Source organism: Tursiops truncatus, chromosome 12 (assembly GCF_011762595.2).
Source record: "Tursiops truncatus isolate mTurTru1 chromosome 12, mTurTru1.mat.Y, whole genome shotgun sequence".
NCBI classification, from domain to species: domain Eukaryota; kingdom Metazoa; phylum Chordata; class Mammalia; order Artiodactyla; family Delphinidae; genus Tursiops; species Tursiops truncatus.
In genome coordinates, this window is record NC_047045.1 from 39,612,794 (window position 1) to 39,626,490 (window position 13,697).

General features: G+C 44.8%; 1 protein-coding gene across 4 annotated transcripts in view; it reads left to right on the forward strand.

The window, feature by feature from the left end:
• The window catches only part of ARMC2 (armadillo repeat containing 2), a 282,422-nt gene that overhangs the window by 205,292 nt on the left and 63,433 nt on the right, over positions 1–13,697 (forward strand). For all 4 annotated transcript variants that reach the window (XM_073789488.1, XM_073789487.1, XM_019929553.3 and 1 more), the window contains one exon: positions 12,812–12,957. In XM_073789488.1, coding sequence (XP_073645589.1) covers positions 12,812–12,957 — 146 coding nt within the window. The remainder of the gene's footprint in view (positions 1–12,811; positions 12,958–13,697) is intronic.

The following is a 13,697-nucleotide window of genomic DNA, read 5'->3' on the forward strand; positions in this document are numbered from 1 at the left end:
TGTTTTAAAAAGCTCTTTCATATATATATAGTTGTCCCTCAGCATCCATGGGGGACCTGCCCCAGATACTAAAGTCCACAGATGCTCAGGTCCCATACTCGGTCCTCTGTATCCACGGATACAGTACACTGTCCGCGGTTAGTTGAATCTGCAGATGCGGAACCTACAGATAGGAGTGCTGACTGGATATATGTATATGCATTTATATATTTATACATAATTTATAAATTTAAAAATAAAAACAAATATATAAATGTATTTGTATAGAATAAAAATATATAATTAAATCAGTTGGTATAAAGGAGAATTGAGTATTATTGTGACCCAAAATACATCAAATCCAGAGCTAGGACCTCTGGTATGCCAGTATGTACAGTGCACTTCTCCCTACGCTCCTCTCCTTTCCCTCTTCCCTTGCTTCGGCGTCCTCACACGCAAACTGACTCAGTGGGTCAGATGCCCCTTTCTTGTCCCGAGGTCCTTGCGTCCCTCTAGGGTGTGGGGGAAAGGGCACTGTAGTAACTCCCTCCTCGCTGCCCACCACCACTCACCGGGCACTGTCATCATCTCCAAAGCCTTCCTCTGAACCTGCCTGGGATCTGGCGGGGGAGGGGCTTACACAGCCCGAGGCCTCTCTCAGGAGCGCAGTCAGCAGCCCACATCCCAGTCCAGCAGGAGAAAGGGGCCCATTATTGCCTCCACCTGAGAACGTGCTCCTGCTGTGGTCACCAAGAGCCATTTGTGTCAACTGTACACTGTCACTATGTGTATGTACGTTTACAAATTTGGGGGAAGGGAGATGTTGTTTTAGGGTATTTCATTTGCAGAATCCCCTGAACTGGACATTCCCTTGTGTTTAATTAAAACAAAGAAAAACTGTTTTGTATCATCCAAATGATAAAAATGTAAGCAACTTGACTTCACCGTAAGACCAAGATGAAAATCTCTACTCTTGCGAATGTGTCGCACTGACGGGCTTTTTACCAGCTTGCTCATGGGCACATTCACCCCAACAGATCTGGCCGTGGGCAGAATTGTTCAATTACACCAGCCTTCAGAACCGGTAACTCTAGCTCAAGGCATTTTTAAAAAGCAACTTTGTTCAATTGAAAAAATAAATAAATGACTTGCGGCTGTACTAATAGAATAATGTCTGTAAGCCAGAGAGAACACAGCAAGGCAAAAAGATAAGGGCAGGACTTCCTCTCCTTTATGACTTTAACTGCTGTTAAACTTTGTGCATTCTGCCATCCGACCCAGTGCTAGAGTCGTCCTGTCTCCCTAAAGCAGCCCTGTTGGAGGCCATTGAATGAGTAGAAGGCGTGTGAAGCTGGGTCCTGCAGGTTGTGTAGGATTTGGGAAACTGTCACCGAGGAAAAGGGATACGGTGTGTTTGGGGGCTGCTGAAAAGGTATGTCTGTCCAGAGCAGAGAGTTCCGTGGGGGAGGCGTGGGAGGTGAGATTCAGAGGCTACGGTCATGGGCCTCGAATACCAGGCTGCAGAGTGCAGGCTTGGAGTAACACAGAGCGGCTGGAGGTCAGTGCAAGGGGAGGAGGAGATGAGATCAGAGTGGCAGACAGGTGGGCATGCACGAGATGTTAAACTGGTAAAGGCCGAAAAGCTGAAATGTGGCAGGAGGAAAGTGTGTCAGTGGTACGGATGGATTGGAGGGTTAAGATCTCACACACAGCAGCCCCAATTAAGAGGTGTTGCTGCAGTTATTAGATTTTAGAGTGATTATAATGGAGCTAAAGCATCGAGATCAAGGAATGGGCACGAAAGAAGAAAAGCTCCTCCACAGCATAGGGGCCAGTGATGCTCAGAGGAAAAGATACTGAAGTGTTGAGATTTTTGAAAGTTTCCTTTGCATTGTTTCTTACATATATGTATTTGTGTACACGTACATATATGTTTATTACTGCACCACTGACATCAAGAGACATTGATTTCACAAGTGTTTGTGCGGTGGCTGCTCTGTGCCAGGCGTGCTTTGGGTGGTTAGTAAGGCAGTGGAGGGCAAGAGAGCTGCCAGCAGGGGCCTACTTTTTTAATTAATTAATTTATTTATTTCTATTTGGCTGTGTTGGGTCTTCGTTTCTGTGCGAGGGCTTTCTCTAGTTGTGGCAAGCAGGGGCCACTCTTCATCGCGGTGCGCGGGCCTCTCACTGTCATGGCCTGTCTTGTTGCGGAGCACGGGCTCCGGATGCGCAGGCTCAGCGGCCATGGCTCACAGGCCCAGCCGCTCCGTGGCATGTGGGATCTTTCCGGACCGGGGCACAAACCTGTGTCCCCTGCATCGGCAGGCGGACTCTCAACCACTGCGCCATCAGGGAAGCCCAGGGGGCCTACGTTTTGATGATCCGCATGTCCAGATAATAGTATTCTGATGCCCTATTCTTTGACAAAACTCTGGTACTTCCACGAGTTCAGTTCTACCTGTCAGGTGCTTAATAGCATTTTGAGGAGAGGATGATCGTTGGTGCTCAGAGGGACCAGCACCACTTCCCACTAAGTGGAAGGATTAATATTCCCAGTCTGGCAAAACTGGAGACGGGAGTTTGTCTGCAAAATCCTTAGCGTAAAGAAGGTTAATCTGTGCATGATCACTAAATTCCAGAACGTTAGGCTTTTGGGAGAGCTCCTTGAAACCTGGAAAAAGAGAAATACAGACCAGATAAAAAGGCTAGGCCCTCTAGATTCCAGCATTAAATTGCATCACTTAAGGAGGTGACACAGACGAAATAGGGGATTATCAGGAGGTGTTAGGGTTCATTTCTGGCTTATAAGGCCCAACAATTGGGAAGGGATAATACAGGAACTGAGGAAAATTCCTGGAGTCACCTCCACCAGAAAGTCTGTTGTAGTTTCCATCGTGCAGTGCAAGGGGAGGAGGAGATGAGATCAGTCTGTTGTAGTTTCCATCGTGCCCCCTTTCTGGGGACTGGAGAAGAGTCTTTTGTATGCATCACAGTCACAAACAAGCCCCAACTTCCCTGGTGTCTCATTTGTCCTCTTGTGTCTTGGGGACACTATGTACAAAGCTGCTTTACCGTAATTGAAGAAAATCTCAAGGTACTCCCATTTACAGTTAGGTAACTTGTAGGTATATAACGTAACTATTAAACCCAGGTTGATTTAAACTAATGTTCCTATTTTTATGGATTCCTTTGTATTTCCAGCCTTTTCTTCTTTACAGCCTGACCCACTTGATCTTGAGTTCAATTCTTAGAGAAATATATTCTTTCCCTGCTTCAGATTTAACATTTTTGAAGTTAGAACTGTCTGGCATCCCCCACCGCCCCCAGATAACGTGGTTTCTTTCCTTCGTCTTACACCTGGTCTCTCTTCTCTGACCTCCAAACCTGCCGCCCAGAGGGTCCTTCAAGTCCTAATCTTTCACCCTTCTTGCTCAGTACAGCTCCACTGTCCAATTCTTCCTTTTTCTGAGCGGAAGTTTCTCAGGAAGGTCGGTCCTCCCACCCCTTGGCAGTCCCTCTCCTCCACTTTGGCTCTAGAGTGTGGGGAAGAGGAGAGTGAATTAAACAGAGGTTTGACCCTGGGTAGCTCAGAAAATGATAATGTTATTGTCAGAAATTAGAGGGTTACGTAAGGGAACTGATTTGGCGAGAGGAGGGAGGGAAATGATGTAATTAGCCCTCGTGTAAAACTTGAAGGTACCAGCAGAACAGCCAAGCGGGACTGTCCGGTGGGAAACTGGAGAGAAGACCCCGTGCTTAGCAGAGAAAGTAAAGCCAAAAAAGCAGACTTAGCGTCATCTACATGGAGTTGACCGTTGAAGTCAAGAAAGACGATGATACTACTCAAGGGGAGAGTAGAGGGAGAGAGTAGGGCTAGAGGAGGGCTGAGGACAGGTTCCATAAAATGGCCAGATTTGTGGAATAGGGAGAGACAAGAGAAGTGACCAGAAAATTCAGAAAGGACAGTGTGTGGAAGAGGGTAGAGATTTTAAGAGCAAGGATTGGTCAGCTTTGGCAAGTGCTACGGCAAGCACACGGGGGAAGAGGAATTCCGCTACTGTGTGGGGCAATTTGAGTGGGCAGGTGGGGTCGCGTCCTGTTGCAGGGGGTTTGTCCACACTCTCTTTAAATCTTAAATGATTTCTTTATCTCTGCACTTTTAAATTAAGAGATGTTTTGGGGGCTTCCCTGGTGGCGCAGTGGTTTGAGAGTCCGCCTGCCGATGCAGGGGACGCGGGTTCGTGCCCCAGTCCGGGAGGGTCCCTCGTGCCGCGGAGCGGCTGGGCCCGTGAGCTATGGTCACTGGGCCTGCACGTCCGGAGCCTGTGCTCCGCGGCGGGATAGGCCACAGGGGTGAGAGGCCCGCGTACCGCAAAAAAAAAAAAAAAGATGTTTTGATATAGTTGGGGTTTTGTTTTTTAATTTCTAAGCCCTAGAGTAAACTCCCCACCTTGGCTAATGCGAGTTCACTCCTGTATTGTGTATTCCACGTCCTGAGCACATGGTACTGTCATCTTCCAGAGCCCTGATGGTCCCTCTGGCTTTGTGCCCGGCAGGGACAGGGCTCAGTGCTGCCTCATGGACTAGTGATGGGAGCACAGGCCTGAACTGGCGGTTCAGCTCTGACATTCTGTGAGCCTCGCCCTCCTCATCTCCCAGTGACTGGCTGTGCCTGGGGTAGAGGGTAGTCAGGCGAGTTAAACAAGATGATCTATTGAAGCACCTAGAACAGGACATGGCACGTAGATGGCACTCAGCAGAAATTTATTAAACAAAGTGAGATCAGAATTACCAAAACTTGAAGCTTCGGGCTTCCCTGGTGGTGCAGTGGTTGAGAGTCCGCCTGCCGATGCAGGTGACATGGGTTCGTGCCCCGGTCCGGGAAGATCCCACATGCCGCAGAGCGGCTGGGCCCATGATCTATGGCCGCTGAGCCTGCACGTCTGGAGCCTGTGCGTCTGGAGCCTGTGCTCTGCAACGGGAGAGGCCACAACAGTGAGAGGCCCGCGTACCGCAAAAAAAAAAAAAAAAAAAAAACTTGAAGCTTCAAAGAGCAATTATTTCTGATAAGAAAAAATTAATCACAACAATTAAGATGACAGAGTTAAAGATGGATTTCATCTTTGTGTATTTTGTGTGTGTGTGGCTTTCCTTCTTATCTTTTAGTTTGAACTCAGTATAGGTTCACAAGATGTTGCAAAAATAGTAGAGGGGTCCTATTTACCCGGTCACCCTGCTTCTCCCAGTGATGACATCTTACGTAACTGTAGGACATTATTAAAAGGGGGAAACTGATATGAGTACGATACAATTAACTGTTTTACTTATTTGCATATTATTTTTGAGATTAGGTGAGTCTCTTTTTTTGTCACAGTATTTAGTTTGGTTATTAGGCTTGCTAATTTTTTAATGATGTATTTGTTAGTGGGAAGGGGAGCTATTTCTGCTTATGAGGTTTCCTTCCTATAAAGGAATACCCAGTAGTGTAATGACCACTCAGTCATCCAACTGGCATGAGAGAGCGGGCAGTCAGAGCCTACTCTTCCCTTTCCTGGGAAAGGGCTACATATAGGCAACTCTTGTTCAATTTTGACTCTCCACGGATGGCATACCTGAAGATTTGGGGGCAGTCAGAGGTCCCAAACGTGTAACGCCTTGGGCTTTGAATTAGAAATAAGAGAGAGACTAAGGCAGATGGGGAAGAAAGTTGAAGCATGTAGTTTATAGCTGTGGTGGGTGTGCTTTCTAATCCTGAACCCCTGAATCAGATTTGCCCACCCAGTCACAGGCCACGCCTGCCCCAGGAGGAGCAGAGGAGAACACCTGTGCTCACCAAGCAGGAAGTGAGGGGTGGAGAGTGACCAGGAGATTATGCTAAGAAATGTCACCTCACAAGGAAGGAACATCAGGTGTGGGAAGTAAGTATTCCTATGCCACCTGCTTCTGGGGAGAGCCATTTGCTTTTCAGTTGCTGTCATATCTGCTCAGTCTCATCTCTTCCCTGTAGACATATTAGTTGTGGCAATAAAGAAATGTCACTAACTTTAACATGTAATTCTGAAAATCAGTGTTATTACTCTGCAGTTCTTAAAGCATTATCTTTTTCAGACTCATTTTCCTTATTTTACTGCTCTGGCATTCTATGTAGTCTAGATGACATTCAAATTTCAGCTGTATTGATACATATAATGGCCACAACTGGAAGAATCAGCTACCTACCCATTTTACCAAGGTAACTGACATAGTGGCAGTAAATGGAGAAACAATAACAAACATAGGCAAGTGTTAAATAAGAGTCTCAAAGTAGGGCACTGGAGCTTGAGGGCAGAACCATTTCCTGCAGAAGTAGGACACTCATGGTAGGAATGTGCCAAATGGGCTCCACAGCCAGGCACCAAGCATTGCTGAGGATTGCGAATTAATATGACTTTCACATGCATGTATCTTAACTCCAAGAAAATGCTTAGGACGTTTTGGAACTAGTGGTTTCATGTATATAGTGGCATCTTACAATTGGTTTCCTTTTTCTCAGGCAGAGCTGTACTAATCATACATGAGACAATATGAAACTTCTTGGGTTACCACATGGGCTCTGGTTTTGGCATATATGTGGTCTCGATTGGGCACAAATCCAGAAAATGAATATGCTTTCATTAATAGAGGGAGATGGTTTTGCTGAGGTTGGAAAATGGTGTGGCTTTGGTCTTAAATCATTTGACACTGTTTGTGGTCTCTGGCGGCTGTGTTTATTCTTTCACATCATCAGCGGGAAGTGAACCATTTTGCAGTTGGCAGTTAAGTTGAGATAAAGCTCTAGGGATTTTGGTTATGGATATTCCAGATGATTGAGCAATAAAATGAATGCTTTTAGGAGACAGTCAAATGGAGCAGGGGAGACAACAGATGAGGAGTCGTTAGAGCCCCAGATGCCCACCTACCTGGAGCTGGTAGACTTTCTGAGCTTCAGTTTCCTCATCTGAAAGTTGGAGCTCAGGATACCTTTCCTGTCTACAACATTCAGGGAGCAAATGAGATCAAGCTCACAAGATAGCTTTATAAAAAATAAAGTAGCTGCTCATATTTTTTTCATAATAACATTCAATGTATAAAAATAAAATGACTCATGATGCTAATTTTGGTAGAGGAAGCATAATAACTTTCAGACTGTTAGTGCTATTTTCAATTGCATTATGTTCCAAAGTTTTCTTTGAAAGCCGGTTTTTTGAAATTGGGAAAATATTTCTCCAAGGAATAATACCATGATTGACGGTGAAGTTCCTGGGCTAGCCAAAGAGCCTGTTCAATTTCTGATGCACCTAAACGGGAATTCTCTGGTGGGCTGTGAGCTGCAAGCCCCTCTGATCTGGGCCAGCTCTGATGGCTGAATGCCTCCTAGGGCAGAAGAATCTGGTGAGTTCCCTGGGGACTGAGGACTCTGATGGAGGGAGAGTGCAAAGGGAGTAGAGAAGTCATCCACTCGAGAAATGAGCAGTATATGGAGGCCCAGGTGGACCAACCAGCCCTCCCCACCGTGCGCACACCCCCCTGCAGTAGAGAATGCTGGGGATGAGGCCACAGCTGCTGGGCCTGCACTGTCATTCTTAAGTTCATCGATCTAAATCAGGAGGGCCTCATATTTTAAGGCAAATATTTCATGTGTTTGCTTAGGTTTTTCAAATAATTAATAATTGGAAACATAATTTAAAATCGATAATAAAGTACCTAAATTGATTTTTTTAAATGCTAAATCTTTTGAATTCTAATTTTGCTTTACTAAAATGCTTTTTGAGCCCTTATAAAATAATCACTTCTTGATAGAATTTTTCCCTTTAAAATGGCTCTCCCAATGTTGACTGCATGGTGAAGACTTTGAGGCCCAACTAATTCAGTGTGAGATAGGACAGCTTTGCCAAACTCACCAGGTGTTTTACCTGGAGATGCTGATTGAGGTTGGGGCCCAACCTGACGATCAAGGAGTTTGGGGAAACCCAGAGAGAAAAAGCTGCCGCAGGAAAAGTGAGCACCACAAAGCTGTAACGTGTGTGTGTGGCGCAGTCATTTTCCAGCAGTAGATTAGCGACCAGAATCACACCAGCATGTTTCTTCCCTGATACATACCCAACGTTTAGGTCCCCTTTTGTCCCAGACATCATCTAACAGCTGCTAATAAGCAAGGACACTTAAATTTTTATCAATCCTTTTTGTGGATTACCAGTTCCATATTCTTCTCCTTTTTCTTCTTCCCACTGCTCGCCTTCTGACTCAGTATATCTGTCCCAAGGGGTTGCACATTAAGTGATGGGAAAAAGAAGAATGGAAACTCCTGTTTTTCAGTTTGCTCTTGCTTGGTGAGATGACAGTTCAGAGGTTGGGAATTGTTCCAGTAAAGTCCTCTAGAAGCTAAACAAGCATCTGTGTATGCATCTGACTTCTACTTCTTTTTCTTTTTTTGTCATAAAGTGTTTGACATGGCTTAAAAGATTATATGCAGTAAAATAGAAGAGTACATAACTCAGTGGAATTAGGAACAATATAAACTAGAATAGAAAGTTAAGAAAGGAACAGATACATTTCTCCCAGCACGAAGCTCAGACTTCGGTGAACTCCTGCTTTGGGTGCAGGCCCAGTGGGTGGGCTTTCCTGCAGGGTGGAAAACAAAGACTCAGCGGCAGAGCACACAGCTCATTAACAATTTCTGCAAATACATCTCTGTTAAAAAGTTGGAGCGAGGCTGAGAGTTAGGTGGGTTGACTTGGAATTTGCTTTTACTGTTACCACAGTATTTAGCTAGACTCTCCTCCCACTGATCTCTTTATATTTTTCCCAGAAAAAGCCACTTGTCTGTGCTCAGCGTTCAGCCCCAGCCCCTCCCGCAGTGAGATCATTGGCTCACAGCCAGCCTTTCAAATGGGGGGCCTTCACGGCTGCATCTGCCTGGCGACCTCCTCCTGACCCTCTTCCCCGGGGATTTAAGCTCTGGTTTACCACCAGCCCTCTGCTAATGCCGGCACTTTCTTGTCAGAGGCTTCTTAAAGGGGAAAAGCCTCCTTTTCTGTCTCCTGTCTCCCTTGTCCCTTCATTTCCTTCCTCCTCCTCCTTTCCTTCTTTCCCTTCCTCATCCCCTCTTCCTTCCCTTCTCCTGATGTGTATCATCCAGTAAGCTTTTTTTTTTTTTTGCGATACGCGGGCCTCTCATTGTTGTGGTCTCTCCCGTTGCGGAGCACAGGCTCCGGACGCGCAGGCTCAGCGGCCATGGCTCACGGGCCCAGCCGCTCCGCGGCATGTGCGATCTTCCCGGACCGGGGCACGAACCCGCGTCCCCTACATTGGCAGGCGGACTCTCAACCACTGCGCCACCAGGGAAGCCCCATCCCGTAAGCTTTTTATGGGCATATTTATTGTCCTCTGGGTAGGAAAAGGAATAAGAAACTGTTTGGACTGTGGAGGAGCTCACAGTGGGAGAGAAGGTACCTGAAACTAGTGGTTAGGAGTCTGTGATGGGTGTGGAGCAGGAAGGTCTGTTCACCTGGAAGAGAAGCAATCAACCGCTGAAAAGTCTTCACAGAGGAGAAGTGAGCCTGAGCTGGGTCCATAAACCCGAGCAGGAGGTGAGCACATTGGAGAGGGGGCGGCAGAGTGTGATGGAGGGGGACATTCTGGGCAGAGGCAGTGGTCCGTTCAAAGGCTTGGAATTGTGAAAGGATGAGGTGCAGAGTCTGAAAGATAGAGAGGGAGGAAGGGGGAGGTGAAGGAGATGAGCTTGAGGGGGGTGAACCGCGCTTTAGAGAGTGAATAGCCTTTAGGATATGGATTTTGCCCAGTAGGCCACCGGAAGTCAGAGGAAGTCTTTGAACAGGGAAGGTTGGGTTTCAAGATGCTCCCTCTGGCAGCAGGGAGATGCTGTGGGGAGATGAGCCCAACAGTGGAGAGAGTGGAAGGAGCCCATGCGGGGAGTGTAGAGTTTGGGAGAGAGATGAAATGGGCTTAAACAGAACCAGCAGCCTTGAAGATGGGAAGAAGAGGTAGAACAGGTGATCAATCAGCTGTTGAAAGGGAAGGAGGGAGAGGAGTTAGGAGCCTAGGAAGGAGCTGCTGTCGTGAATGAGATGAGTAGGGAATACACTAGTCCCCCTCCAGGAAGTCCATTTTTCTTTCATCGATTATTTTTTTATTCCTCCGCTCCTTTTAAATCATCTTAAAATCCATCTACCTGAGATATTGTCTGATTCATCCATGGTTTTCTTTCTATTTATACCAATGTTTCCTTTGTAGGTATTAATCCATTCGTCCATTCCATCAACAAATGTTTATTGAGGACCCACTGTGTGCCAGGCGCTAGATTTGGGCCTGGGGGGCACAATGGTGACAAGACAAAGTGTATCCCCTCACTGAAGCTTCTAGTATAGAGAAATAGACAATAAAACATAATATTAAATAACCTAACATGAAGTAGTTTGTGGGGGGTGTGTGGTATGAGATGAAGTTTGAGGGGTTGGCAAGAGTCAGACCATACCAGGCCCTGTACACCAAGGTCAGGAAATGGAGTCATATTCTAGGAGCAATAGACAAAAAGCCAGTAGGGCTTAGGGTGACAGAAAGGCAAGATTCTGGAATGTGTCTGAAGTTTTGCGACTTGAGACACTGTGTTGATGCTAGTGTCATATATTGAGGCATCACTATGTATTTTTCAAGTGCATATGGTATATGTGCATATGGTATATGTTTCATGTATATTATTCTGCTAGCATCACAACTGACAAATTTGGAAACATTCAACTCACTCAACTCCCTGTGCTCCATACAATGTGTTTGATACAGGCAGTAAATAGATAGAGATTTAAAATCAGGTGATGTGTCACATATAAATGTGTGCTTCCACTCTTGATTGGGGCCATTTATAAAAGTTATGTATTCGGGGCAAAAGAACCATGAGCTGTCTTAACTTTTTCTAATGAGGTGAGAAAAGGGGTTGAAAGGGAGAAAAAACAACCCACCAAAACTGAGGTTGAAACAAGAAAATCTCCTAAGAAAAGTCTGGTCCCTCCTGCTGACAGCGCCCCCTGCCAGAGGTTGAGTTAGGGAGCCAGAAGATGACAACAGATTGAGGTGCCCAATCTGTGAAGCCTTGGGGGCCAGGGAAGGGGAGGCGTTTGTGTGCACCGTGGGTGGAATGAATGTTCCATGATCTGCCACGGTCTCTGTCTGTCTGGTTCAGGCCAGGATTCACTTGGGCATCTGTGCTGTTTGGTGTCGGAGTGGGGAAGCCTCTGAGTTTCCCTTTGGATTGACATAAACCAGCAGTGGTCCAGTGCCTGGGCTGTCTCTGAAGAAGGAGAACAGGTAGAGCCAGGATCCGATGATGAGAATTTTCCATTTTATGGCAGTGATGGCTTGAAATGCCTAGAATGGCTTGTTAGCTTTCCTTAGCTTAAGAGACTGCGTTGTAGATCCCTGGTAAAGTGGAATGCTAGAATAGTTTGTTTCCCCTCCAGTGTTTTGGATACTGAACCTTTCAGGGAAGAATTTACTAAATTGCTACATAAGTGAATTGACTACAAAAGACTTGCACACATTTATTTGAAACAATTTTATTTTCTCTGCTTTAAAAGGTAGTGGGTTATATTTTAACAAAATCTTTTTGTTGCGGTTGTTACAAAGGAAAACTAATCAAAGGTACATGTCATCTTAATAATTGTTTTCAAAGTTTATTAATTATGGCTTTATATTTACATAATGCTCTACAGTGTACAAAAACAGTGTTACATTTTTTCCACCTGATACACACAACCCTGGCTGGTGAGCAGGGGTTGTAACCCCCTTTTCACAGATGAGGAACTGAGGGAGCTGAGGAACGAGTGAGCGCCTCAGTCACTTATTTAGGAAGAGATTTCGGACTTGAATCTCCATCCTTTCACTCCACGGCCAGCGATCTCCCTTCTTCTGCATTTTGGGTGTGAAGACCCACAACAAAGGCGGGGATGGGACCCATGACTTTTGAGCTCCTGTTAGTTAATCAGCAGTGGCAATGCCACTCATGCATCTCATCTCATTGAATCCTAATAACTCCAGGGCAATTATCACCATCCCCGCTTTACTGTTGAGAAAAATGTGCTCTGGGAGGTTAACTAACCTAAACTGGTGAGTGGTAGGGCTGGGATTTGACCAGGCCATCCAACTTCCAAGCTGACTCTCTTAACCAGTAGCCTGCCTGTACTATCTCACGAGGAAAGATCACCCTGCATATTTAAAAGGATTAGATAACAGCAACTTTCATTTTATGGATTTATTAAATTGTTCTCCACTTTCAGACAAGGGTTAAAGTACATAGCTTTTCTGAACATTTTTTACAAAATAAGACAAATTTGCAAGACATCAATTCTTGCCACTTGGAAGAGAATGAGACTAACAGTCGTAAATATTCTTTGGCTACAGCATTGTTATTTGATGGTATTTATAAGAATATGGAACAAGGAATTTCTGTCCTGTGGAACTCTTGTGGCATGTCACAGGGTCAGTGGATGATCTTATGACTTCTACTAAACCCAGATGACGATTTGCTTAACCCTGGGGTTTTGGTATACTAATTGCTTCTTAACACGAATATTTCATTCATTACTTTTGAACCAAAGTAGGCTTTCTTTGTATTCATTTCTTGGTCTTCATTTTGTGCTACTTGTGCATATAAGGCCCATGTTCTCGGATGGGAGATGCATAACAGGGCCTCGGTTTAGCTACTTATGTAGCGAAACGTATGGTATGAATTATGCTGTGCCGATTAGTGTTGCTGTATTTTCTAATTTTAAAAAATGACACTAATGTTTTTTTTTCATAGATGACTGCTACGCTGAGAAACTTGGTTGACTCACCACTAGCAAGAAGTAAGTTGCTAAGCATCAGTGCCCTTCCCCAGCTCTGCACGGTGATGGGACAGTACATAGGTGACAAGGAGGTCTGCACCAATGTTGCCAGAATATTCAGGTAGGTGGACTAGGAAAACAAAGTAGCCTTACAAAAATGCTAATGTTTAGATTTAGGGGGTTGTTTTTAATATTTGTGTGTGTGACTGGCAAGGAATCCCGTTTTTACTTTTTATGTCACCTCAAAGAAAAGGTAAACCTAGTGGCCTGAGTTTTTAAAAAAATGATTTAAACTAATGACTTCATTTCTTATGTATTTCTGTTGTGATTCTAAACTCATTGATTTTAAGTTACTGTAACTAAAGTTGTGAGTTGTCCTAGTATTTTTACAAAACAAACAAACAAACAAAACTTCCTCTCAGCTTATTGGAGATAAAGAGCTATATCACAAAACATGGCAAACCTTCTGGTGCGCTTGGAAGCAATGCTTACAGATTTTAACTGAAAATGGAGGCCATTGCTTAGAAAGACTGATCTGACTTAATTTGTAATTGAAGGTCATTTTATTTCAGCTGTTTGGCTGAACTTTGGCTCACACATTCGCTAGTCATGTTTATACTTACTTTTCTCCAGAAGCAATGATCACCTGAATCCAGGCTGCCTCAAAGCAAGATGTGGCTAAATTTCGGAACTGTCTTTAAATTATGCATTTATATTTCTTCCCTCACTGCTCTTTGCCATTGTTTTTACATAATGATCCTTCTCAAGAGACCTGGGCCTTTCTTGAACTATAATACTGTAGTTGTTTAATGAAATACAAAATTTCCTGAAGACTGAATTGGTAATTGACCCCAATATGAG